This window comes from Pelophylax lessonae (genome assembly GCF_965119305.1).
Source record: "Pelophylax lessonae genome assembly, chromosome: 1".
Lineage (NCBI taxonomy): Eukaryota > Metazoa > Chordata > Amphibia > Anura > Ranidae > Pelophylax > Pelophylax lessonae.
Genome location: NC_138768.1, coordinates 20130109 through 20156144, shown reverse-complemented (window position 1 = coordinate 20156144; position 26036 = coordinate 20130109). Strand labels below are relative to the sequence as shown.

Genomic DNA, 26036 nt, shown 5'->3' with positions numbered 1-26036 from the left:
GCAGTGGGCACAGCACACTCTGTGGACCTGACAATCACTGGCAGGCCAGGCAACTGCAATTATAAAAAAAAAATATATTTTTAATTTGCAAGCTGCTGTGCCACCGTATATATCATTGGTGGGCACTGCAGTGGGCACAGTACACTCTGTGGACCTGACAGTCACTGGCAGGCAAGGCAACTGCAATTATAAAAAAATATATATATTTTTTTAATTTGCAACAAGCAGCTGTGCCACCGTATATATATATCAAAGGTGGGCACTGCAGTGGGCACAGTACACTCTGTGGACCTGACACTCACTGCAATTATGACAGAAGAAAAAAAAATGTTTTTTTAAACTGCAAGGTACTGTGCCTGTGCCACCCGAAATGAGTGTGGTGTGCACACAGTACAGTCGGTGGTGGGTCTGTGGCCTCTCACACACGGTGGGCAGGCAACTGCACACAATAGATATATATATATATATATATTGTAACAGGAAGTCAGCTAAATCTGGGAATGTAGTCACAGGAAGGAGATACATTTCTACCTGATTTAGAAAGTCCATTAATTAATTTAGGGTGTTGGCTACAGAGCTAGCCAGCAGGAAGTTGAAAGGCCTTCACCTGTTCAGAATGAGGGAGTTAAGGCTCTATAATTTGTTCAGAGAAATTCCTATTGTTTGCTGCCTCCAGAAGCTGTGTCCTGAAGCCATGTGGGCTGGGAGCAGGAGGACAGTCAGCGTGTGCCTCCCGACAGGATGTGTGGGCCTGGGAGAAGACCCCCCGGAGTGATGTGTGCCCGGGACGGTAACCAAGGGTGAATACGTCTCAAAGGTGAGAAGACGAACTGTTGATGTGAAAGAAACAAAGGACTGTGTTGCCCTGTGAAGCTATTATAAAAGGACTATTGAGTGTCCGCTGGAGGACAAGGAAGTCTGCCCGACGGTAGGTTGGAGACAGACACTTAGGCAGGTTCCAGTTGTGAGAAGGTAGCCGCCCACAGAGGCAAGGATTTATTTTCTGTTTTATTTTATTTTGGATGTTTTGCTGCATACAGCCTGGTGAAGAAAACACCATTTAATAAACCACACTGTTTGTTTGCAAGCACTTGTCGGCTACCTCTCTGGGAAAACGCACCCCCCAAGGGGTCATCCACACCCGCCACCGAGCTAATCCCTCACATATGGTGGAGGTATGCAGTGGGCAGAAGCAGCAAGATCCCTGCAAGGAAGTGCAAATGTTTGATGAACTTTGTCTGGTGCATGAGATTGCACAATCTATGTGTGCAGGAGAGAAGATCCTGACAGAAAAAAAAAAAAAAAAAAGTGTTTTAAAGAGACAGGGGTCTCAAAATTTTTTGATGAACTTTGTTGTGTCTGGTGCAAGTGACTGCACAAACTGTGTGCGCAGGAAAAGAGATCCTGCAAGAGAGAGAAAAACTACATGTGTTGAAGAGACAGTGGTCTGAAAATTGTTTGCTGGACTGTGAAAAATTTGTTTGTGGAGTTATTGAAGATGGGGCGGTCCAAACGCCTGAAAAATGCAAAGATAGATGAAATGAGAGACCGGATTCTATGGATGGAGGGGATGTTGCCGTCTGAACCAGCCCCATCCATGCCTAAAGAGAGTCTACTAAAGAGGAAGGTTGTTGTCCCTAGCAACACTGATGAAACTGCTATGGAGACGCAGTGTGCTCAGATGAAAAGTAAACTCAAAATGGAGGAGATGTTGAAACATCTGATTATATCAAATGCAGCTCAACAGCAAGCAAATGCAGCTCAACAGCAGGCAAATGCGGATTTTCAGCAGAGCTTTGCAGCTCAACAAAAGGCTCATCAAGAGAGCATGGCAGGCTGGAAACAGAGACGCCAGCAGCCAATGGAGGCCATCGGTTTGGAGGAAACCGAGTATGTGTGCAGGGCTGAGTTGGATGCCTTGCAACGGAAAATGGAAGAAAAGGAACAAGCCTTGGAATTGCTTAAAATGGAGCATAGAAACTTGCAGGAAACAAATGAACTACTCAAGTCTCATGTGTCACAGTGGGAAGAATCCACTGCTCTTCTTTTGGTCGAGTTGCAAAAACGCAGAGAGACTATAATGGAGAAAGATACCATCCTCATGGAAAAGGAAAGTGAAATTCAGACTTTGCAGAAGCAAAGTATGGCTGATATGTTGGAGTTGCGTAATCAGCTGGAAAAAAGTCTTCAGTCTTTGGGAGCTACAAAAATAGACCTGCAGGAGTCGCAGGAACAGAATGTTGCTCTGGAAGCGACATTGTCTCTCAGCGACAAAGAGAAAAGTGAAAGAGAGGCTAAATTACTGAGTACTGTGTATGAGCTCACTACTTTAAGCAATGTGGTAGATGAATGGCGTGCGGACTGTGAAAGTTGGAAAGGGGAAGCCCAACGTGTCCAGCAGCAGTTAAAGGAGAAAGAAGCCTGTGTGGCAGAATTACATTCTTATTCCCAGATGCTAGCCAATGAGGTGAAGGCTCTTATGCAGGGAAAAGAAGATTGTGAACATAAGAGGGAAAAAGTAGAGGCACAGCTTCTGGAATCGCAAGTCAAGGTGTCAGAAGGTGACCGATTGTGTGCTAAGCTGTCAGAGAAGGCAAACCGACTGCAGGTTGAGTTGGACAATGTTACAAATCAGCTTTCTCAAGCAGACAGCAAATCTAGAGAAATTGCGGAAGATTTTTCTATCTTGGAATCGCAGCTGCAAGACACGCAGGAACTCTTACAGGAAGAGAGGTGTCAAAGGCTGAGTTTTAGCACAAAGCTCAAACAAATGGAAGATGTGAAAAAGAAGTTTGATCAGATGCTTGGTGAAGAGAAGACTGTGTCTGCAAAATATGCAGAAGAACGCGCCCGTGCAGAAACGGAGGCGCGTGATAACGAGAGCAAAGCCCTGTTCTTGGCTCGCTCTTTGGAGGAAGCTCTAGAGTCTAAGGCTGAACTAGAAAGAGTTAACAAGCAGCTATGTACAGAGATGGAACATGTGGTCAGCTCCAAGGATGATGTTGTGAAAAGAGTTCAGGAGCTAGAAAAGTCTAAGCGAGCCTTAGAACAGCAAGTAGAAGAGATGAAGATTCCGTTGCAGGAACTGGAAGAGGAATTCCAGGCAACAGAGGATCTGTCCCAAAGAGGGGATAGTGTGCCTGATGCAGTTTTTAAAAGGATCAGTGTTTTGGGGTCTGTCCTGAGTGAGCCTCAGAAATGTGATGACACGTGGCTTGAATCACCCCTTTGGAATAAACCGTTCCTTCAAAAACTTCAAGCATTGGAAAATGTATCATTAGAGCTTCAGCAAACAAAGGAGCTGAGTAAGAAATGTGGTGATTTCTCAGTTCAGGCTGAAAACCTAGTGGAGAAAACTAAGGCTGTTGGTGAAAACGTGAAGCAAATGAATAAGTGCCTTTCAGGGAGTGTTTCCAAAATGGAACTGGTGAAAGACGGGTGGCAGAAGTTTGATCGTGATCTTGAGATGCATTCCATGTGGAATTCAGATAGAGAAAAAGAACTAGGTGACCTTGAGCGGTCAAATAGTTCAGCAGAAAGTGCATTGAAGAAACCTGTAAAAGAATGTGTTGCAGTTCCATGCTTCTTCACTGATGCAGAGAGGAGGTCTATAATGGATACCACCCAGATCGCTGGGTTCAACTGTGTTGTTGCCTTTGACCCCTATGTTGGTGGAAGGAAAGTTGATGATGTTCTGGTTGGCTACTTCTGTGAAGAGTTTGGCAAGAAATATAAACTGAATATCAAATCAAGTAGTAGGCCTTTACTGCGACTCGCTCAGGAGGGCGAAAAGTTTAAGAAGTTGATGAGTGCAAATGCTTCAGATCTGCCTATGAATATGAAATGTTTGAATGATATTGATATCTCTGGGAAAAGGAACAGGGGTCACTTTGAAGAAATGTGTGACAGCCTGTTGTCTCAATTGGAAAATCCTCTGCACAGCATCTTAGAGCAAGCAAAGCTCAAGAAGGAAGATCATTCCCTTTTACAACAAAAAGTCAATGATTGTGTACAGCTGTATGGAGAGGCAACTCAAGTCACAGAGGGATGTCAAGAGTCCCTACTTGGAACAAAGCTTAGTGAAGCAAAGGTTCTCAAAGTTTTGTGGAAAACATTTATGGATTGCAGAGAGAGGCGTCTTAAGAATGTTGAAGACATTAAGACTAGCCCAATTGAGTTGCCTATGGATCACGGTCCTCCATGGTGGATTGGACAGACGGTTATGAGGGACAAGCTGTCTGACATTTATGAGAAAGCTGTCAATGAAGATGACAGAAACGAGAAGGAGCGAAATGATGCCAAAAATGCAGTTGAAGAATGTGTATATGAGATGAGAGACAAACTGTGTGGCATTTATGAGAAATCCGTCAATGAAGATGACAAAACAGTTTCATCCGGAAGCTTGAGGATAATAGGAGGCTTATCAGTGAGTCAGCAGTGCTTGACACATGCGTGCCTGGAAATCTGTGTCCCAACCCTAGGGTTGAAACAAGAGGGGGGGTATGTAACAGGAAGTCAGCTAAATCTGGGAATGTAGTCACAGGAAGGAGATACATTTCTACCTGATTTAGAAAGTCCATTAATTAATTTAGGGTGTTGGCTACAGAGCTAGCCAGCAGGAAGTTGAAAGGCCTTCACCTGTTCAGAATGAGGGAGTTAAGGCTCTATAATTTGTTCAGAGAAATTCCTATTGTTTACTGCCTCCAGAAGCTGTGTCCTGAAGCCATGTGGGCTGGGAGCAGGAGGACAGTCAGCGTGTGCCTCCCGACAGGATGTGTGGGCCTGGGAGAAGACCCCCCGGAGTGATGTGTGCCCGGGACGGTAACCAAGGGTGAATACGTCTCAAAGGTGAGAAGACGAACTGTTGATGTGAAAGAAACAAAGGACTGTGTTGCCCTGTGAAGCTATTATAAAAGGACTATTGAGTGTCCGCTGGAGGACAAGGAAGTCTGCCCGACGGTAGGTTGGAGACAGACACTTAGGCAGGTTCCAGTTGTGAGAAGGTAGCCGCCCACAGAGGCAAGGATTTATTTTCTGTTTTATTTTATTTTGGATGTTTTGCTGCATACAGCCTGGTGAAGAAAACACCATTTAATAAACCACACTGTTTGTTTGCAAGCACTTGTCGGCTACCTCTCTGGGAAAACGCACCCCCCAAGGGGTCATCCACACCCGCCACCGAGCTAATCCCTCACAATATATATATATATATATATATAAAAATTACTCAAATACCAGCCCTCAAAAGGGCTTTTTGGGGATAATATATATATATATATATATATATATATATATATATATAAAAAATTACTCAAATACCAGCCCTAAAAAGGGTCCTTACACAGCAGGAGTGGACCGAGAACACTGACTAACAACTGTCCCTATTAACAGCAGCAGCAGCAGCTCTCCCTTCTCTCACTAACACACTGCTTCAGAATGATCTAAGATGGATGCTGCCCTTGCTTTTTTATAGGAGGTGGGAGGGTGTGGGAGGGAGGGTATACTAATTGGCTGGAATGTGTCTGCTGACTGTGAGGTACAGGGTCAAAGTTTGCCTCAATGATGAAGTATAGGGGGCGGACCGAACATTGCATATGTTCGCCCGCAGCGGCGTACGCGAACAAGCGATATTCGCCGGGAACTGTCCGCCGGCGAACAGTTTGGGACTAGTGTTGAGCGAACACGGACTGTATTATTCGTGTTCGTACCGAATAATTGGATTTTTGTTACCCGAACACGGACCCGAAAACTTTACTGTATGTTCGGGTTTAAAATCCGTCATTTTATTTCCGGGTTTGTATGTATTGGCGCGCTTTTAATGGCGGGCTTTCAACAGCCAATCAACAAGCGTTTAACTGGTGTGCCTTAAGCCATCCCAGCCATGCCTACAAATGTATTAGTAGCTGTGATTGGCCATCTGAAGCATGTGACCAAGTCTTTATAGGTTTGAGACCGAGCGCCGCTGCGTCATTCTGCTGTAGTACAGGGACAGAGCACACATCATACGTGCTGGCTGCTGATTAGGGACAGACAGTCAAAAATTATATTGTGTCCGAAAAAAATTCAGGGTCAGGTCTTAGTGCAGGCAGGGCGAATTATTACGGCATTTTAGGGCGACGCTGGAGAATAGGCAGGGTCAGTGTTCTACATCGATTTTGCTGTGTGGGGGGTTGGTTGTGCAGTGCCAGAGAACGATCTTATCGATCATTTTAGGGCCAGGCTGGAGATAGGCAGGGTCAGTGTTCTACAATAGATTTTGCTGTGTGGGGGGTTTGCAGTGCCGGCAGTGGCGGATCTTATTGATCATTTTAGGGCGAGGCTGGAGATAGGCAGGGTCAGTGGTCCACATCGATTTTGCTGTGTGTGGGGTGGTGTGAACACAATCTTTTTGCCCGCTGAGGAGGAGGGAGAAAAAAGTCTTTTTTTATCAGTCAGTTGTGTGCAGCATTTTTCCTTCAGTGCTGCTGACTGTGATAATACACTGCTGTGTTCACATGTGCTATTATTGAGTGATTTCAAAATGTATACACTTTTTTCTATTCCACTATTCAATATACACCTTTTTGGGTTAAAAAAATTAAATTGTGGCATAGTCTGTACTAATCTATTTAAAAATTACAAACTTAAAAGGGGATTTTTTTTTTCCCCCTCCATAGCCTGCAGCAGAGCTGACTGATATAAGACACTGCTGTTCACATGTGCTATTGAAAAATCACCAATTTTATATCATATTTTCTATTCCGCTATTCAATCTACACCTTTGGGGTAAAAACAATTAAATTGCGGGAAAGTCTGTATCGGTACGTGTGAGATACACCTTTCCAATTTTTGGGGCGCATCTCATACCGCCGAGGATTGCAGGGTGCTTCAGTGTGCCTCCTGCCTGTTCCGAACTCCTCCTACTCCTCATCCTGCCTTTGGGGGTACAAAAAATAGTAATTTGGGCCTAGTCTGGGTCTGTACGTGTGAGATACATACACCTTTTGATATCATATTTTCTATTCCGCTATTCAATCTACACCTTTGGGGTAAAAACAATTAAATTGCGGGATAGTCTGTATCGGTACGTGTGAGATACACCTTTCCAATTTTTGGGGCGCATCTCATACCGCCGAGGATTGCAGGGTGCTTCAGTGTGCCTCCTGCCTGTTCCGAACTCCTCCTACTCCTCATCCTGCCTTTGGGGGTACAAAAAATAGTAATTTGGGCCTAGTCTGGGTCTGTACGTGTGAGATACATACACCTTTTGATATCATATTTTCTATTCCGCTATTCAATCTACACCTTTGGGGTAAAAACAATTAAATTGCGGGATAGTCTGTATCGGTACGTGTGAGATACACCTTTCCAATTTTTGGGGCGCATCTCATACCGCTGAGGATTGCAGGGTGCTTCATTTTGCCTCCTGTTCGGACCTCCTCCTACTCCTCATCCTCATCCTGCCTTTAGGGTACAAAAAATTGTAATCGGGGCCTAGTCTGTGTTTGTAAGTGTGAGATACACCACCGTTTTGTCAAATTTTTCCTATTCCGCTATTCAATATACACCCTTTTGGAGTGTAAAAAATTAAATTACGGCATAGTCTGTATCGGTACGTGTGAGATACACCTTTTAAATTTGTTTGGCGCATCTCCTTCCACCGCCAAGGATTGCAGGGCGCTTCAGTTTGCCTCCTGTTCCCAACTCCTCCTACTCCTCTTCCTCATCCTCCCTTTAGGGTACAAAAATTTTTAATCGGGGCCTAGTCTGTGTTTGTACGTGTGAGATACACCGTTTTTTATTCTTTTTTTCTTTTCCGCTATTCAATATACACCCTTTTGGGGTAAAAAAAATTAAATTGCGGCATAGTTTGCATATTTGACTGTGAGATACACCCGTGCGATACTGTTGTTGTTTTGTTCCGCTATTCAATAAACACCTTTCTAGGGCAAGATCATAAATTACAGAAATATGAGGAGACCGTCAAATAGGGGCCGTGGCCTGGGTCGTGGTGTTGCTGGTAGAGCTCCTGTTGCAAGGAGAGGACATGGTCGATCTGTGCCAGCTACACGCACAAGTGAAACACCTTCCTCAAGTGTGAGTAGGCGACCGAACCTGCAGCAGTATTTGGTAGGGCATCATGCGCCTCTAGAAGTGATGAGGCCAGAAGAAGTACAGGCGATAGTAGATTGGGTTGCTGACAGTGCCTCCAGTTCCTTCACATTGTCTCCCACCCAGTCTACTGCAGAAAGGTCAGAGTTGGCACCTGCAGCCAATGTCCAACCATCTTTCACCTCACCCCCTTGCAAATCAGGCAAGCAGTCTGAGCCCCAAGTCATGCAGCAGTCTCTACTTCTTTTTGATGACTCTGTCAGCAGGGTTTCCCAGGGCCATCCACCTAGCCCTGCCCCAGAAGTGGAAGAGATTGAGTGCAGCGATGCCCAACCACTTATTTCTCAAGATGAGTACATGGAAGGACCATCGCAGCACGTCTCCGATGATGACGAAACGCAGGTGCCAACTGCTGCGGCATTCAGAATTGTGGAGACCGACAAGGAGGGCAGGGGTGAAGACTGGGTGGAAGATGATGTGGAGGACGATGAGGTCCTCAACCCCACATGGAATGAAGGTCATGCAGGTGACCTGAGTAGTTTGGAGGAAGAGGCGGTGGTCGCACAGAGCCACCAGCACAGCAGAAGAGGGAGCAGGGTGCAGAAGCGGAGCGCCCGTGCCCTAGACACTACGCCTGCTACTGCCCAACGCAGCAAGGGAACGAGTGCACCAAAGCCAGCTCAAAGGAGTTCTCTAGCGTGGAAGTTCTTCAGAAAATGTGCTGATGACAGGACACGAGTAGTTTGCACCCTGTGCAATCAGAGCCTGAAGCGAGGCATAAACCTTCTCAACCTGAGCACAACCTGCATGATCAGGCATCTAAGTGCAAAGCACGAGCTGCAGTGGAGTAGACACCTTCAAAACCAAGAAAGGTCTCTGGCTCCTCCTCTTCCTCTTCTGCTGCAGTCTCGGCCTCTCCATCCACATCTGTAGTGATACCGGCACCTGCCACCCCGCAAACAGACGATCTGTCAGCAACACCACCACCTGGGTCACCAACCATCTCCACAATGTCCCATGGAAGCGTTCAGCTTTCCATCTCCCAAACACTTCAGAGGAAGAGGAAGTACCCCCCTACCCACTCGTGATCCCTGGCCCTGAATGCCAGCATTTCAAAATTCTTGGCCTTTGAAATGCTGTCATTCCGTCTGGTGGAGACGCACAGTTTTAAAAGCCTTATGTCGGTGGCTGTCCCACAGTACGTTGTGCCCAGCCGCCACTACTTTTCCAGGCAAGCCATCCCTTCCCTGCACAACCAAGTGGGGGGAAAAAATCAGGTGTGCACAGCGCAACGCCATCTGTGCCAAGGTCCACCTAACTACTGATACGTGGACCAGTAAGCATGGTCAGGCGCGTTATATCTCCCTAACGGCACACTGGGTAAATGCAGTGGCGGATGGGCCGGAGGCGGATAGCAATTTGGCGCATGTCCTTCCACCACCGAGGATTGCAGGGCGCTTCAGTTTGCCTCCTGTTCCTAACTCCTCCTACTCCGCTTCCTCATCCTCTACCGCCTCCTCATCCGGTCAGCGTAACACCTTCACCACCAACTTCAGCACGGCCAGGGGTAAATGACAGCAGGCAGTTTTAAAACTTGCCTGTTTGGGGGAAAAAACCACACACCGCGCAGGAGTTGTGGAGGAGCATGAAACAGAAGACAAATGAGTGGTTGCTGCCAGCGAGCCTCAAGCCCGGCCTGGCGGTGTGCGATAACGGGCGAAATCTCATAGCAGCTCTTGGCCTAGCCGGTTTGACGTACATCCCTTGCCTGGCGCATGTGCTGAATTTGGTGGTGCAGAGGTTCCTTAAAAATTACCCCTTATATGTCAGAGCTGCTGCAGAAAGTGCGGGCCGTCTGTGCGCACTTTCGGCGTTCTCACCCTGCTGCTGCTCGCCTGTCAGCGCTGCAGCGTAACTTCGGCCTTCCCGCTCACCGCCTCATATGTGACGTGCCCACAAGGTGGAACTCCACATTGCACATGCTGGAAAGACTGTGCGAGCTGCAGCAGGCCATAGTGGAGTTTCAGCTGCAGCACGCACGCGTGAGTCGCTCTGAGGAACAGCACCACTTCACCACCAATAACTGGGCCTCCATGCGAGACTTGTGTGCCTTGTTGCGCTGTTTTGAGTACTCCACCAACATGGCCAGTGCCGATGATGCCGTTTTCAGCTTAACTATCCCACTTCTATGCCTCCTTCAAAAAACGATTCGGGCGATGATGGAAGAGGATGTGGCACAGGATGAGGAGGATGAAGAGGTAACATTTCCAAGGCTTTCAGGGCAGTCATTCGCAAGTGGCTCCGAGGGTGGGTTCCTGCACCCACAAACGCCAGGGACACAATTGTCCAGCAGGGGCACAGTTCTGGAGGATGAGGAGGATGAGGAGGAGGAGATGGAGGAGGAGATGGAACCATGTTCACAGCAGGGTGGCACCCAGGCCAGCTCATGGCCATCACTGGTGCGTGGCTGGGGGGATACAGAGGACACAGACGATACACCTCCCACAGAGGACAGCCTTTCGTTGCCTCTGGGCAGCCTGGCACACATGAGCGATTACATGCTGCAGTGTCTCCACAACGACCGCCGCGTTGCCCACATTCTAACTTGTGCTGATTACTGGGTGGCCACACTGCTGGATCCCCGTTACAAGGACAACGTACCGTCCTTAATTCACTCACTGGAGCGCGATCGCAAGATGCGCGAGTACAAGCGCACGCTGGGGCCACAGTGGAAGCACAAGGCCAAGGCAGAGGAGGAGGAGGAGGAAGAGGTCGCCAACGCAAACAGGGCACCGCCAGCACCTCAGAAGGCAGGGTTAGCATGGCCGAAATGTGGAAAAGCTTTGTCAGCACGCCACAACAAACAGCAGCACCAGCAGCTCATATGGAACGTCTTAGCAGGAGGCAGCATTTCACCAACATGGTGGAGCAGTATGCGTGCACACGCCTACATGTAGTGAATGACGGGTCTGCCCCCTTCAACTTCTGGGTCTCCAAATTGGGCACATGGCCTGAGCTTGCCCTTTACGCCTTGGAGGTGCTGGCATGCCATGCAGCCAGTGTATTATCTGAACGTGTATTTAGCACGGCTGGGGGCGTTATCACAGACAAGCGCAGCCGCCTGTCCAGAGACAATGTGGACAAGCTCACGTTCATTAAAATGAACCAGGCATGGATCCCACAGGACTTTTCCGTACCTTGTGCAGAATAGAGATGGATACCGACCTTACCCAGCCATTGTTCTATTTTTGATCTTTCTCATTCTTTTGGGGTGTACCCTCATTTAAAATGACTGAAAAAAAGCAGTGTTGGCTACCTCATCCTCCACCACCGCCGCTTCCACCTACACCGCCCATAGGTGTGCGCAGCCTATTGCATTAGGGTGTGCACCCCAAAGTTTAAATGCACATGCATGTGTTTGCCTACATGTATATGGCCCCGGTACATTACTCTCCCTGCTGGCAAAGTGAAATAGAAGTGTGTGGCACTTCTCTTATGGCAGAGCAGGTCCGAGGGAGATCTTTCCCATCTCCTCACTGGCAAACTGAGCGATAATGCTAATGTGCCCTAGGTACACCCGGAACACCCTGTGTGCACGCCTATGACACCGCCACATCCACCACCACCTCAACCTCCCTCCTACTCCATATGGGCCTCGTCCTTCACAGATGCAGAACATTGTTTTATTTTTCTGTTTTTTTTTTGTTTTAAGTTATTTCCCTATCCACATTTGTTTGCAGAGCACTTGCCATGCTCTTAACTACATTTTGCTGCCATTTGCAGCACTCTAGCCCTTTCCATTGGTGTTTTAGAGCCATTTTAGTGCCTGAAAGTTCGGGTCCCCATTGACTTCAATGGGGTTCGGTGTCCGGGTAAAGTTCGGAAAAAGTCCGGGACACGGACCCAGACTTTTTTTTCAAGTTCGGCCGAACCCGCCGAACACGGACATCCAGGTGTCCGTTTAACTCTAGTCATGACATATCAAGTAGCATGCAAGCTACAACATTTTGCATCCATAGTAGGTGAACATATAGCAATGCAAATGAAGGGCGAATAATACAATGACAAGTATAACAATAGCGAGGCGGATCAGCAGTGACACTCCGTATGTGAAGCTTACCATAACAGTGCAGAAACCATTCACAGGAACCCGCAATAAATGAGGTAACCATCCAATGCATAGAACAAACTTAAGACCTCATGCCAACCTTTCATAACACCCCATATTGTACGGCAAGACCACAGTGATGATACCACATGCAGCGTGCCAATTGTGTCTGTTGTAGGGACTGCCGAGATAGCAGATATATCCACGCTTCTTGCTCCCGGGCACCCCTACCGGGATCCATACTGTGCCCAGGCGCAAGAAGCACGCATAGACAAACGACCTCCAATAGACAAGACTATGGTATACAACTAGACAAGGTAAACTTTCACAGGGGATCAGAATGGACCTTAAGGTGCTCCATCCATTCAGACCAAGGTTTCCATTGGTCAATGCGAGTGCAGAGCGGTTTTTGAGGGAAAGTGAACTTTCGAACGTATAGTGTGTATTAACAAGGTCAATGACTCCTGTAATATCCGGAGGATTTGCTTGTTTCCAGGCTCGAGTCAGATTGAGTCTGGCCGCTAGGAGGATATGGGTCGCAATGAGTCTACAAGAGACAGGAAGTTGTTCAATTTCCAGATTTAGCAAAGCCAGGCCAGGTGTAAGCATAATGGGGCACTGTATAACTTCTGACAGTATCTTAAATACCTGATACCAGTAACGGGTAAGTTTTGGACACAGCCATAAAACATGAAATAATGTACCTTCATGACCACAAAATCGCCAACATTTGCCATCATTCTGGGGATCAAATTTGGTTATTCTCGAGGGTGTTAGGTACGAGTGGAGGGAGAATTTTGTGAATAGCTCCCATAACTTGGAACAACTAGTAGCCAAATATATGGATTGGCAAGCTCTACTCCATTGCTTGTCCGAAAACTGTTGCCCGATATCACACTCCCACTGAAGGTGGGGGGCAGTCTTGGTGAATGACTTTTTATGTTGGAGAAGGTTGTAAAAGATGGTTATAAAAGGGGCCAAGTGGGAACCTGCGTATAAGTCTCCGATGTAGGCGATGCCCTTATGCTGCCAGGCGGAGATATCAATTTGGGGTATAAGTGAGTGTAATGCTGTTAATGGCATATTAAGAGTGGAGTTTGTGGACGGTGGATTAGCCTGTGATTCCAAAATTTTCCACGCCCTTACAGCAGCAGTCATAAACGGAGGGAGGTAGGAGGGTAATTTGGCTCCGAAAGTAGTCGCTAGTAACCAGGCGGGCAAGCTCTGCCTAGTACAGTAAGTAGCCTCCATGGCACTCCATATAGTGGTGGGGGTCTCCCTAAACCAATCCCGAAGCGGAGTCAGGACTGATGCCAGATAGTAGTCGAAAATGTCTACATATCCCGCCCCTCCCGCTAACCGATGTTTAATCAGTTTGGTGTGTGGGCACATCTGGGTTTTTTGCCTTGCCATATATATTTGGACAGCAGTGATTGGAGGGATCTGAAGTACTTTTTAGGAATCGGAATCGGGAGAGTCCGAAAAAGATAAAGTAATTGGGGGAAATACATAATTTTAAAGGCCGCCAATCGTCCCAGCCAGGAGAATTCAAAGGAGGCCACATGCCTAAGATTGTCTTGTAGTTTAGTGCGAGCGGAGAGGAAATTATGTTTAAATAGCGTTTTAGTAGAAGCGGTCAGCTGGACGCCTAAGTATGATATAGTTTGGTCTGCACATGTATACGGGAATTGCTGTTGTAGTAGGATACGCATTGTGGCATTAATACCAATTCCCAGTATATTGGACTTGGACTCATTAACTTTGTAGAAAGAGACTTTTCCAAACCATTGCAGAATCCTCTGAATCTCCGGGAGGGACGTGGATGGCTCCGAAATCATAAGTATCACATCATCCGCAAAAAGACTGATTTTATGATGATGATCCCCCATACGTATACCCGATATTTTAGGGTTAGAGCGGATATGTGCGGCTAAGGTCTCCATGATCATATTGAATATTAGGGGGGAGAGAGGGCACCCCTGCCTAGTGCCATTGGTGATAGTAAATGGGGTGGAGAGAGCTTCCGTTGTACGGACTACTGCAGAGGGCGTGGAGTATAGGGCCATAATGGCATCGTGAATAAATCCACGAAACCCAATCTTTTGAAGAACTGCTGACAAGAAACCCCAATGGACCCTGTCAAACGCCTTCTCCGCGTCCAACGAAAGGAGCAGAGAAGGTGTTCCACAAAGGCCCGCGTGGTGGACAGTATTGATCACACGCCTAGTAGCGTCCGAAGCCTGCCGTCCCTTGGTAAATCCAGATTGGTCCCTATGTATGAAATTAGGGAGAAGGTCCACTAATCTTGCGGCAATGACTTTGGCGTAAATTTTCACATCCATATTCAATAAGGATATGGGTCGAAAATTATGGGGTTGATTAGGCTCCTTCCCAGGTTTAGGCAGGGTCACTGTTAATCCACTTAACATTTCTTTCAGAAAGGCTGAGGAGGAGGCAGCGGAATTAAATACATCTCGAAGAATGGGAGTCAGTGAGTCACAAAATTTCTTATAATATTCAGCCGAATATCCATCCGTACCGGGCAATTTCAAGTTGGGAAGCGAGGCTTTTGCAGCCTTGATTTCCGATTCAGAAAAGGGTCTATTAAGGGAATCAATGTCTGGTGGAGTCAGTGAAGGGAGTTTGATCTGGGCAAGAAAGTCATCAATGTCCGAAGGGGTTGGTTGATAAGTCGAGTGGTCTGAGTTGAGATTATAGAGGGATTCATAGAAAGAGCTGAAAGCGTCAGCAATGAGATTGGGTTTAAGCTATTTTTCTTTTGTCTTGGGGTGAAGCATGCAGGGGATTTTGGATTTAATTTGTTGCCCCTTAATACGAAGGGCCATGGCTTTGGTAGCCTTATCACTAGTGGCGTAGGTAACTGCTTTCCACTTCTTAAGGGAATAACTGTATTTTTCTAAGAGGAAGGTCCTCAGTTCCAGTCTAAGAGCAAAAATTTGTGATTGGATGGTTGGAGACGGGTCTGATTTGTTACGTGCGTCCAGAGACGCTAGCTGTTTGGTAAGGCTATCAAGATGCTGCGTCCTCCTGTTCCTTTCCCTAGCACCCAGTTGTAAAAATAAACTACGTAATACAGCTTTATGAGCGTTCCACACCACCAACGGGTCAACATCAGGTAGAGAATTGTCAGCTATAGTTATCCAACTGGGTTTGGATCTCAGCCACGTATCCAGAGTTCGTTAAGAGATGATTGGGTAATTTCCACACAAATGTTGGCAGCCTAGGGGCGCCCAATTCACCGACATAGTCAACGGGGAATGATCTGATCAGGTGGCGGTGTGGAGCTCTATAGACGAGACATGTTCCAAAAGATACTTGTCAGTAATGCACAGGTCAATATGTGAGTAGGTGCCGTGACGAGGGGAAAGGTATGAATAATCCCTCTCCGCCGCGTGACAGCACCTCCACACGTCATACAAATCAGAATCCCACAAATACTTGGAGAGGGAATCATTGTGTTTCTTAGGTGAAGCGGAGGTGTTCACAGTACTGTCAGGAGCCAAATTAAAATTGGCACATAACAGCAAATTGCCCCATTGGAGGGACTTTGCCTTGTCCACAACTGAGCGACTAAACGCCAGCTGGTGCTTGTTAGGCGCATAAAGATTAACCAAGGTGAAATTGCGATTGTCAATGGAGCATCGGAGGATGATGTAGCGACCTTTGGGGTCCACAATAGAATCATGGTATTGGTATGTCAGGGATTGCTTAATGGCTATAAGAACCCCCTTACGCTTTTTCTTACCAGATGCCAGGTAAATGTTAGGAAATTGAGCGTGGGTACATCTGGGAGTTGCAGATTGGGAAAAATGGGTTTCCTGTACACAAACAATGTCACTCTGAAAGGATAGAGCCGTAGCCCACAACGAGGACCGTTTTGCAGGGTGATTAAGGCCTCTGGAGTTCAAAGAAAGAATATTGAAAGACATGGCTGCTAGGGAGATACACTTGATATAAGGCCAAAGTCAGAGATGAGAAGATATTACCTTAAGCACTTAGGTCGGGTTACTTGCAAAGGTTCACACTCCACTGGTTGGAGCTTCGGAGAAGGATGGTCACATAGAGAAGTAGTATAGGTCACTTGCCGACCCTGAATCCGGGTGTCACTGCTGCTGTACGGAGGCACTAAGTGGTAAACACAAAGAAAAGAACAAAAGAAAACAAGGTATATGCGTCGGTGCTCAGGCGACAAAACAGAACTGAGAGTACTGGAACTGTAGCAGATATGAGATCCGTCGGAACAAAGCACAAAATAGGTGAACAGACTCATCAACTGGGGAGTATAATTAGTAAGGGTTATCCTTCAAAGAGGCCTACTGATAAAGAGTCAGGGGACTCCCACCTAAGTGGACAAACTTAGCATCAAAACAAAGGCTAAAGGAGTAAGAGTAGCCCGGCCGGGCTAGTAGACGTTGAAGTAGAGAAGCCCAGCGTGTCATGGGCGATGATTCTGGTGCTCGGATCCTTGATGGGCCCTAGAGCTGGATGGAGGGGAATGCCGAGGGCCATCGTGGTAATTCTTCGGAGGATCTGGGATGATACCCCAGGAATGTAGGAGTCGCATCCCTCCCTCAATGGTTGATATGGTGTGCGGGATTCCATTGTGAGTGACGACAGATGGTGCCACTTGTACAAGATTTTGTGGTTGAAGAGAGCCTTGGTGAGGGTCTTTAATTGCCTCCGCTGTTGAAGTGTATGTTGAGATAAGTCAGCGTAGAGCTACACTTCCGCATAAGGTGCTGGCAAGGTTCCTAGTTGCCTGGAGATTTTCAGAATTTTTTCTTTGGCCGGGTAAAAGTGCATGCGAAGAAGCACATCCCTAGGGACAGACTCTTCCAGGTGGCGAGGCTTAGGGATCCTGTGAATTCTGTCAATAGTGAGTTCTATAGGTGTCAACACCGGTACCAGTGTAGTGAATAAGGTAGATGCATGTTGCATTAGATCATTAGGCTAAATCGATTCAGGGATGCCTCGCAATTTTATATTGTTATGGTGTGAACGATCTTCGAGATCAGCTAGTTTGGATTTGATCCAGTCAGTGTCCTCCCTTTGCTCATGATATGCAGCTACAAGGTCATTCACTGTCTCAGTACATTCATGCATGCCGTGTTCTATGCGTGATACCCTGTTGCCTATACTTTTCATTTCACAAGCAAACCTACCCATTATACTGGTGAGGTTAGCCATAAGAGAAGACTGGAAGGTCATTAACATGTTTTTCATGGTAGTGTCCATGACAGGCTGACCGGTAGTAGGAAATGCAGCAATAGAAGATTGGAGAGCAGACATGGAGTGCATAGAGGCAAACGATGTACTCACTGCAGGCTCATGAGGATCTGCTGGGTCCATGCGCATCCAAAACTTTGCAGGGCTGCCCGATATCGGGGTTGCTGGTGAGGAATCTGGCATAGGAGGCAGCCATGTGGAATCCTCAGGCGACGGGATAGCATCAGGGAGATCTGTGTAGGCCGCCGGGCTCCCGCGGTCATACCGCGCTTCGGCGCTCATCTTTCCGTTTGTGGCTGGACATCTTCCCTGATCGTTCGGTGAGCTGACCCGTGGGAAAATTAGGTGTTGGGAACCGCTTTGCTTCTCAGTCGGCCGGGTACAGAGAGCTCTCAGCTCAGGCGTCCATGCAGCACGCGCGCAAGCCATGCCCCATAAAAATGTCTTTAAGGAGATATTGTGGTCTTGTAGAATCTTAATGTGACCTCTGCACTCTGTAGGAACAAAGCACAATCATGCGCATAGCTTCTTCCCTGACCATGGAGGTCGGGGAATGACAAGACTGAACTCAGAAGGGATCAGGGCACATCACTTCTGGGTCCATTATTCACAGGAAGATGAGGAGAATGAACCCTCATCTCTTGCTGATCTCAAACCTGACACTCACCTTGGAGATCCTGGGTACTTAGGTGGGACTGGTAATCTCTAGACACAGAGTTGGAGGGACAGCCAAGGAGGGAAGTATTTTACAGTATGTGTGGAACTGATTGGACAGCTTGACAGCCACTTAAATCACTTCCACATGAAAGCTGACAAGAAAAAGGTGCTATAATGGTCAGGAGTCTTTTTACAAGTCAGTGCTGTCACCAACATAAGCCTTTTATTGCTGTAAGAGAAAGGGTTAAACAATTCCTCATTGACCTCTGTAGCTGAAGGCACTTTGGAGAAAATCATCCTCAAGTTCCTAAGACAATTAATGCAGCCATTAATTTAGGCTTGAGAATCCCTTTTTCAAAATCATGGTCAATAATATGGAGTTCCCCCACCTTTGTATCTATAACCGAATGTATATGTGGGAATTTGTGCCCTTTTAACCAAAGGAACCTTAGTGAGGTCAGGTACTGATGTTAAATGAGAGGACCAGATTCACAATCAGGCTGAGGTCAGGATTGTGTTGATGATAATTGAGTTCTTTCACACAAAACTTATCAATACATGTCTTTATGGATCTGGATTTGTGCACTGGGGGACAGTCATGCTGGAACAGAAAAGGTTGAAAGAAAACAATTACCCAAATTCTACATTCCATAGAGCAGGGGTGTCAAACTCCATATTTATATTGCAGGCTGCATTAGCAGTATGGTTGCCTTCAATGGGCTGGTTGTATCTGGGGTGCACTGCATACAGAGGATGGCGTTACGGGGTGCGTTACATAGTTCTGGATTACAGAGTGCTGGGTTTAGGGGTGCGTTACATACAGAATGCAGGGTTTAGGAGTGTATTATGTACAGAATGCAGAGTTCAGGGGTGCACTATGCACAGTGTACAACGCCAACCCCCCCCCCCCCCCCAAAGCTTCCTTGCATCTCTCTCTCCTACTGGGCCCAGCTCTAGTACCTCCCTGTGTAGGCGGCTCTGCCGCACCTTGCAGGCCTCTGGAGATCTGTCCCAAATGTACCCCACCATAAGTGCATGCAAGGATCTTTTAGTTCTCAGAGCTGCTGAGATTAAGGCTGTCCCTTGTAAACATAGAAGGCTTCTGTGTCTACAAATGACAGTGAGGTGTGGGAGTGGAGGATGAGAGCTACAATGGAGTTTCCCCACATTCCTGGCTGATAAACTGGTCTTGTGTTTGATATCTGTGCAGTAGATGAATGACAGTAATGGGATGGATGAAGCTATTTCTGGTACTGCTGTTAATGGTACTGGCACTGCATTGTACTTGTACTGGATTGAACTGGCTGGTGATCTTGAAGCTTTTTTTATCACACTCCAATCACAATGTTGTAGCAAGCTGCTAACTGCAGGTGTTGGTTACATTGTGTGATGCTTTGATTGGCCAAAGCATTTTTTGTGATTGTCACGTCCAATGAACAGCGCAGTCACACTACTTTGCTTGTGCATGCTAGGGGGCATGTAAGAGCAATAAAAAAATTAAGCTCTGAAATACCCTCCTACCCTGTAACATCCACCTTCCATCCACTTATGTACAACAGGCAAACAGAAGGCAGGTAATATACCCACAAAAACCATAACAATGATGGTAATGTCCTTCATAATGATAAGGAAGATCATGATTTTTGCAATATGACTGAACTTATTTAATCTGGTCTACAGCATTATACATTGAATGAATGAGTTACATTTACAGCATTCTTTTCCCCAGCATTGTTCCTCTTGTGTTCAGTTCAGGTTTTAAAAGTAAAATGCAGAGTTTTGGAGAAAACATACACAATAATATTCCAGCACTGGAGGTCAATATGGCGAATATCTCCACAGCCACCATGTATTTCCCTCTGGTGCTCAGATAGGCCGGGACCATGGCAATCCAGACACTGCAGAACACCAGCATGCTGAAGGTGATGTATTTGGCCTCATTAAAACTGTCCGGTAATGTCCTCACCATGAAAGCCAGAACAAAACTCACAGCTGCCAGGAACCCCATATAACCCAACATAGAGTAGAACCCGATAACTGACCCTTCATTACACTGAATGATGATCTTCCCAGGATAGGAGTCCATGTCATACTCCTGAAATGGTGGAGAGATGGACAACCAGAGAATACAATTCATAACCTGAATGGATGAGCAGAATAACATGACTGTATTGGGAAGTTTGACTCCCACCCATTTACTACAAGAGCTTCCAGGTCTGGTGGCTTTAAAAGCAATGAAGACCATGATAGTTTTGGCTAGAATAGAAGATGCTGAGATGGTGAAGGGAACTCCAAAGGAGACTTGTTGCAGCATACAGGTAATATCCACAGGACGGCCAAGGAAGAGGAATACAGACAGGAAACTCAGTATGAGGGAGAGGAGCAGAATGAAGCTGAGGTTCCGGTTATTGGCTCTGACTATGGGAGTGCTCCGAAACCGAAAAAATAGTCCAAGTATAAGGAGAGATGTTGTAGCAAATATGACTGAAGATACAGAAAAAAATAAAACTAGAATATCCTCCTCATATGATAAATACTCATTGACCTTCTCAATACAAATATTTTTAGCTTTGTTAGGCCATTCATTTTCAGGACACTTCTTGCAGATTTTACTGTCTGTAGAGTAAAAATAAGTGAAAATAACATTAGGCACGGTACACCGACAATGCAACTATTTGACAGTTATGCAAATTTTTTCAGTAATTTTGTTAATTTACCATAATGTTTTTGGGAATTAGGAAGTAATATTGAATATGAATTAAAAGCCATACAAAACAAAAAAAAATAAAAAATGTTGGAACAATATATATGGTAAATATCTGAAGAAAATGATAGTCATGAATAAAGTGTGATGATGCCCTACTGAAAATAAAAGCACCTTCAGCCTCAGTGGTGGCCATGACACAGTCTATCTGTAACCCTAACATGTATGTAACAATGACATTCCCTTATTTTACCATTTTTGGTCTCTTCATGGAAATCATTTTCCAGACCATTTCTTTTAGGTAAGTGCAAAACTGTTGGAGGCTTTCTCAGGCAGACAGTTGGAGGAATCGGATTCCCGTTGCTTGCTTGAGAAAGCCTCCAACACTCCCAGAAGGGTCAGAGGTAGAAGAAAAGTGCAGCAATCTTTACCAAAAAAAAAAAAAGGCAGAAAGGTGCCATCAGTAATCATTATTTCATACAATGTAGGGAGATGTTCAGTCTGCAAAGTGTAAAGTGGTTACAGAATCACTTTAAGGGACTTTAAAAGTTTTCATTTCCTAATTCAATATCAGAGTTTATATTGAAGGAAATATGAAGCTTACCAGATTGGTTTGATATTTCTCCTTCTGAACATGGAGCACAATTATAACAACATGGGTGATATCCTTCTCTTACAGATTTTCTGAACCCTGGAAGACATTCCTCGGAGCATCGACCCCTTGGGACCTAAGATAATATGGAAAGATATGAACTATTCAAGAGCAAAACTACAGATATAATAGTGTAAGGGAGCCAAGCTTCTGGTGTTTAAAATGTTGTAACATGTGTACTAGACATGTGCAATTCTTTCGGTCTGAAATACAAATTCGGATACAATTTTGATTGTTCAGAGATTTGAATGTATCCAAATCCCTGAATGAAATAGTAATGGATAGTAAGGAATTCACTTAACATCCATTAACATCTAACACAGAGTAAATTACCAGTATGAAATGGAGAAGTTGCTTGCATACAAAGAGCACAAAGCTCCTTCATTCTATTACAAATGGGATAAATGGCTAACAGTATTCCCTGACGTTGACTAGTTAGTATGACCTAGAATATGTTGTAAACGTTAATCGCTTTAGACTGGTGCCCTCTGGTGGTTTACCCAGATTCCCCTCCCTTCCCACCCCCCCCCCCCTCTCTTTCTCCTTTTTCCTTTTCCTTCTTGTTATCCACAATGTTGGAAGTTTACACACATGTCTGCTCGTTGACTTTCTAACATGAGAGCTATTATAGACTGAATTTGCATAGTGACGGGCCCACCATACTCCAGCTGTCTAGATTCTGGAACGAGGGGGCGGGTGGTGGCATCCCCGCTTCCTCGGGTGTGCGACATCGGGGATTGCCTGTTCACAGTATGTTCCCAAAAGGGGGACAGGTATTCCTCTTTTTTTCTACCCACTCCTTCTGGTATCTAGGTCCGCTCACGCCCATTGTCTATAGGTGCACTACGCTTACTGGTATGCCTACGATACATCTCCAATTGAGTGGTACTCTATGTAAAGGGGCTTTCAGGATGCATATTGCCATGTTTCACTGTACGCACTTTGGAAGTTGATGCTACTGTTTCTGTTTATGTAACCACTGCATTAGTTACTACATTGTTGTTACTGTATTATTTGAAAAACTTTCAATAAAAATCTATGTTTAAAAAAAAGAAAAATCCATTAGTATCTTTTTAGTTTATTTGTTTTCCAATGAATTCCAACTTTTCATAACGATTAGAATTTGAATTTGGATCGAACGATGCATGCTGGGTCTGTGACATCAGTTGACATAGACATAGAACTGTGAGCACCATGGTGCGCATACAAAAATATTCCATCAACCATGTTGAAACACCCTCTGATCGGCCCCACTCTGAAATGCTTCCATTCTATTTCTACATCTCTAAAAATCTCCTCTACGCCTGGTCCCTTGTCCCCAATTCTACAAAACCCAGACTTCCCACCGGGGATTAACAACAAATCTTTCTCCCTCAACTTCCTAAACAACTCCACTAGAATCTACCATTTTTTACACCAAGGAAAAAAGCAAAACTACGAAACTCTAAGAACCATGCCGAACTACACGGACTTCCCCTTTTGGAATTTCGTTCAAATAAGACACTTCATCAATCACAGCTTACGAGACCGTGACAAACCTTTTAAATTAACACAATTTGAAGAACTATGCCTTGATCCCCTCCCAAAACCACATCTTTTATCCAAACTATATTCCATTCTATGGAATAACACAAATGCAGGGGATGGGCACTTTTGTACTATTTGGTCCTCTGACCTCCAATTAGAAATGACAGAAAACCAAAGGTCAAATATTTTTTACCCGGCTCACAAGGGGTCCGTCAATGTCTCCACACAGGAAAACAATTACAAACTTCTTTCCCGATGGTACCGCACGCCAGCCATGCTTCATAATTGGAATAGCTCTATAGAGAATAAATGTTGGAGATGCCTTACAAGTGTAGGCAACCTTCTACATATCTAGTGGAACTGTCCCCATATTGAAAAATTTTGGAAACAGATCCATTCCATCATTCTTAATATTACAAATAACCATGTAACTTTTTCACCTACCACTTACCTTCTCCACTTATTACCATCAGCCAATAGAAAACATTGCAAATCTCTCACAATGTTTTTAATAAATGCAGCCAGACTATGTGTGCCCAGACACTGGGGTTCTCCTCAGACCCCTTCCGTGAAAGAATGGTTCAATCAGGTCGAAAAATTAGCTGAAATGGAAGAACTCACACGATATCTCACAATACACCCACAAAATTTGCGTCAATTTGGGGTCCCTGGAATGCTTACAAAAAAACTAAAACTTATACTCGGATTATGGAATAGACCGCTCCTCCGAGTGAAATATTTGATACTACCTTCTTTCATTCACTGAGGTTCTGCTTCCCATCTGATATTTCTATAATAGAACCATCATTCTTTACCCTTCCTCCCTCCCCCTCTTTCCCCCCTCACAAATGAGTTCTTGATAAATGCATATCAGACAAGATATGAAGTCCTCAGCATCGAGATCGGGAATAGATTGTCCCCTGAAGCTGTATAGGCTTACGCGTTTTGAGGCTTAGCCTCTTCTTCAGAGCTTGAAAAGCATGTCTAAGCCTATGCTATATATACTAGACAATGACTCTAAGAACCAGATACAATTGGATAGGGACCCTCCCTCTCCAGGGCGTGTGCATGAGGTCCCCGCCCATGGACATCCATCCATTGTGATAGAATATCACCCCCAAAAAGGGAATGATGATAGGTAATACTCAATGTATTGATATAGGCATGATGTAATATAAACAAGTAGTAATAGTATTACTGCCAGAAAGCAAAAATAAAAAAACAGAAACAGCAAGGGAGGCACCACACCGCAAAATATGACAAGCCAAAGCGAAAACACATAGGTCCTGGTCAGCAGAGTGCATATGCTACTGCCAAGCAGTACAGACAGGAAAAGAAGTAATCCCACTACTAGTATTGGCCCTTGTCCCACCAGCCTGTACACCACGACAGCAATAGTCTACAGGGAAGAGCCTTGGACCCTATAGATATTTATATATAGGGGAGCCATGGACCCTATAGATATTGGGGGCCATACATATTATTAATACAGTTAGAAGGCTCACCGGGCAGTTCTAGAGGCATTTCCAGCTGAGGTATGTTCCTTTACTACGGTAGACAACGTGCAGTCTTCTACTCACTCCAAGCACTGCCATAGGATTAGTAGATCCCGTATGCATGCCGCACTTTGGTGATATAGAAGGTATAATGCATAGATTACAGCCTCCATTTCAGCCTGGTGTATTCGTGCCAGATACTCCAAGCCTCATCTCTGTGGGCCAATCACTGGTGCGGCCATCCGACGCTCCGCCCAGCTGGGCGAGGCTACAGCAACAGGAAGGAGGACGAGTGGACCGCACATCGCCGAACCGGAAGTGCACTGTGCGTTCCAATCCCCCTCACAGGTTACATCATAATAGGATAATTCTCCTCTTTCGGCCACCAGGTACGGCCCCTATGGACGTGCCTAATGAGAACAGGCAGTCCTAGACCGGCCTATGGACACTGCCGGCCTGTAAGATACCGTCCCAAATGGGCTGTATCCCTCTCAACAAGCCACACACTGTATATGTATGATCCTAAAGCTTCCCTCCATTGAAAAAGTTTTTTCCTTAGCCAAGGAGACAGTGGTAACGATAATGATAATAGCAATACGCATAATGATAATAGTAATAAAAATAATATTAAAAGCACTCTCAGTGCTAGTACACACGTCGGGCACCCCATACATACACCCTAGATATGAAAAAAACATTGCTAAATGGATACACATATATAGAACCATTAATCTCTATAATACCACTGTATGTTTTTTTGTAGGTACCACTAAAGGGTTATTGTACTAGAAATCAATGTGGGTGAGGCAGCCGGACCAACCTCCGAGTGCCTAAACTATAGGTCTCTCCTACCGACATAGGAACCCACAAAGGGTTTTCAGTGGAGGGCAGCTTTAGGATAATTTTTTTGAATTTTTCTGCACTTGTATGACAGGTGCATACAATCTAAATATCCTATATTATTTTTAACAGCAGGCCCTGTCTCTGTGCCCTGCTAACTGTGAGGGGTTATGGTGTTCAGGCACCAACAACACCAAAGGCCCAATATTTTTGCACCTGTATGACAAGTACATGCAATTTCAAATGTGTATGGAATTCTTACCAGCAGGTTCCATTCCTGCACCCAGCAAGAGTAACTATAATGGTTACGGTCAGTGGCGGCTGGTGTTCAACATTTTTTGGGGGGGCGCAAACAGAAAAATTTAATAGGCATTGCTTTGCGGCAAAAAACGCTGTAAAAAATTGCGTGACTTTGAGGTCGCAAAAGTGTGAAAGGGGCCTCAGTAATTAAGGTATAGTGTGCCCCCTTTTAATGCAGAGAGACCAGTGTGCCCCCTTTCAATGCAGAGTGACCAGCGTTCCCCCTTTCAATGCACAGTGACCAGCGTGCCCCCTTTCAATGCACAGTGACCAGCTTGCCCCCTATTAATGCACAGTGACCAGCGCGCCCCCTTCAATGCAGTGACCAGCGTACATGCCCCCTTCAATGCAGTGACCAGCGTACATGCCCCCTTCAATGCAGAGATCAGCGTACATGCCCCCTTCAATGCAGAG

General features: G+C 45.6%; 2 protein-coding genes across 2 annotated transcripts in view; one reads left to right on the top strand and one right to left on the bottom strand.

The window, feature by feature from the left end:
* Nucleotides 1-26036, top strand: part of LOC309551481 (vomeronasal type-2 receptor 26-like) — a gene marked incomplete at both ends in the record, with an annotated part of 1345010 nt that overhangs the window by 62165 nt on the left and 1256809 nt on the right. The gene's annotated exons all lie outside the window — the stretch shown is intronic.
* LOC309569054 (vomeronasal type-2 receptor 26-like) lies at nucleotides 19812-20558 on the bottom strand (the record flags this gene model as incomplete). Its single annotated transcript, XM_082274815.1, has 1 exon — nucleotides 19812-20558. Exon 1 carries the CDS (start codon nucleotides 20415-20417, stop codon nucleotides 19812-19814), a length of 606 nt encoding a protein of 201 aa, XP_082130941.1. The 5' UTR covers nucleotides 20418-20558.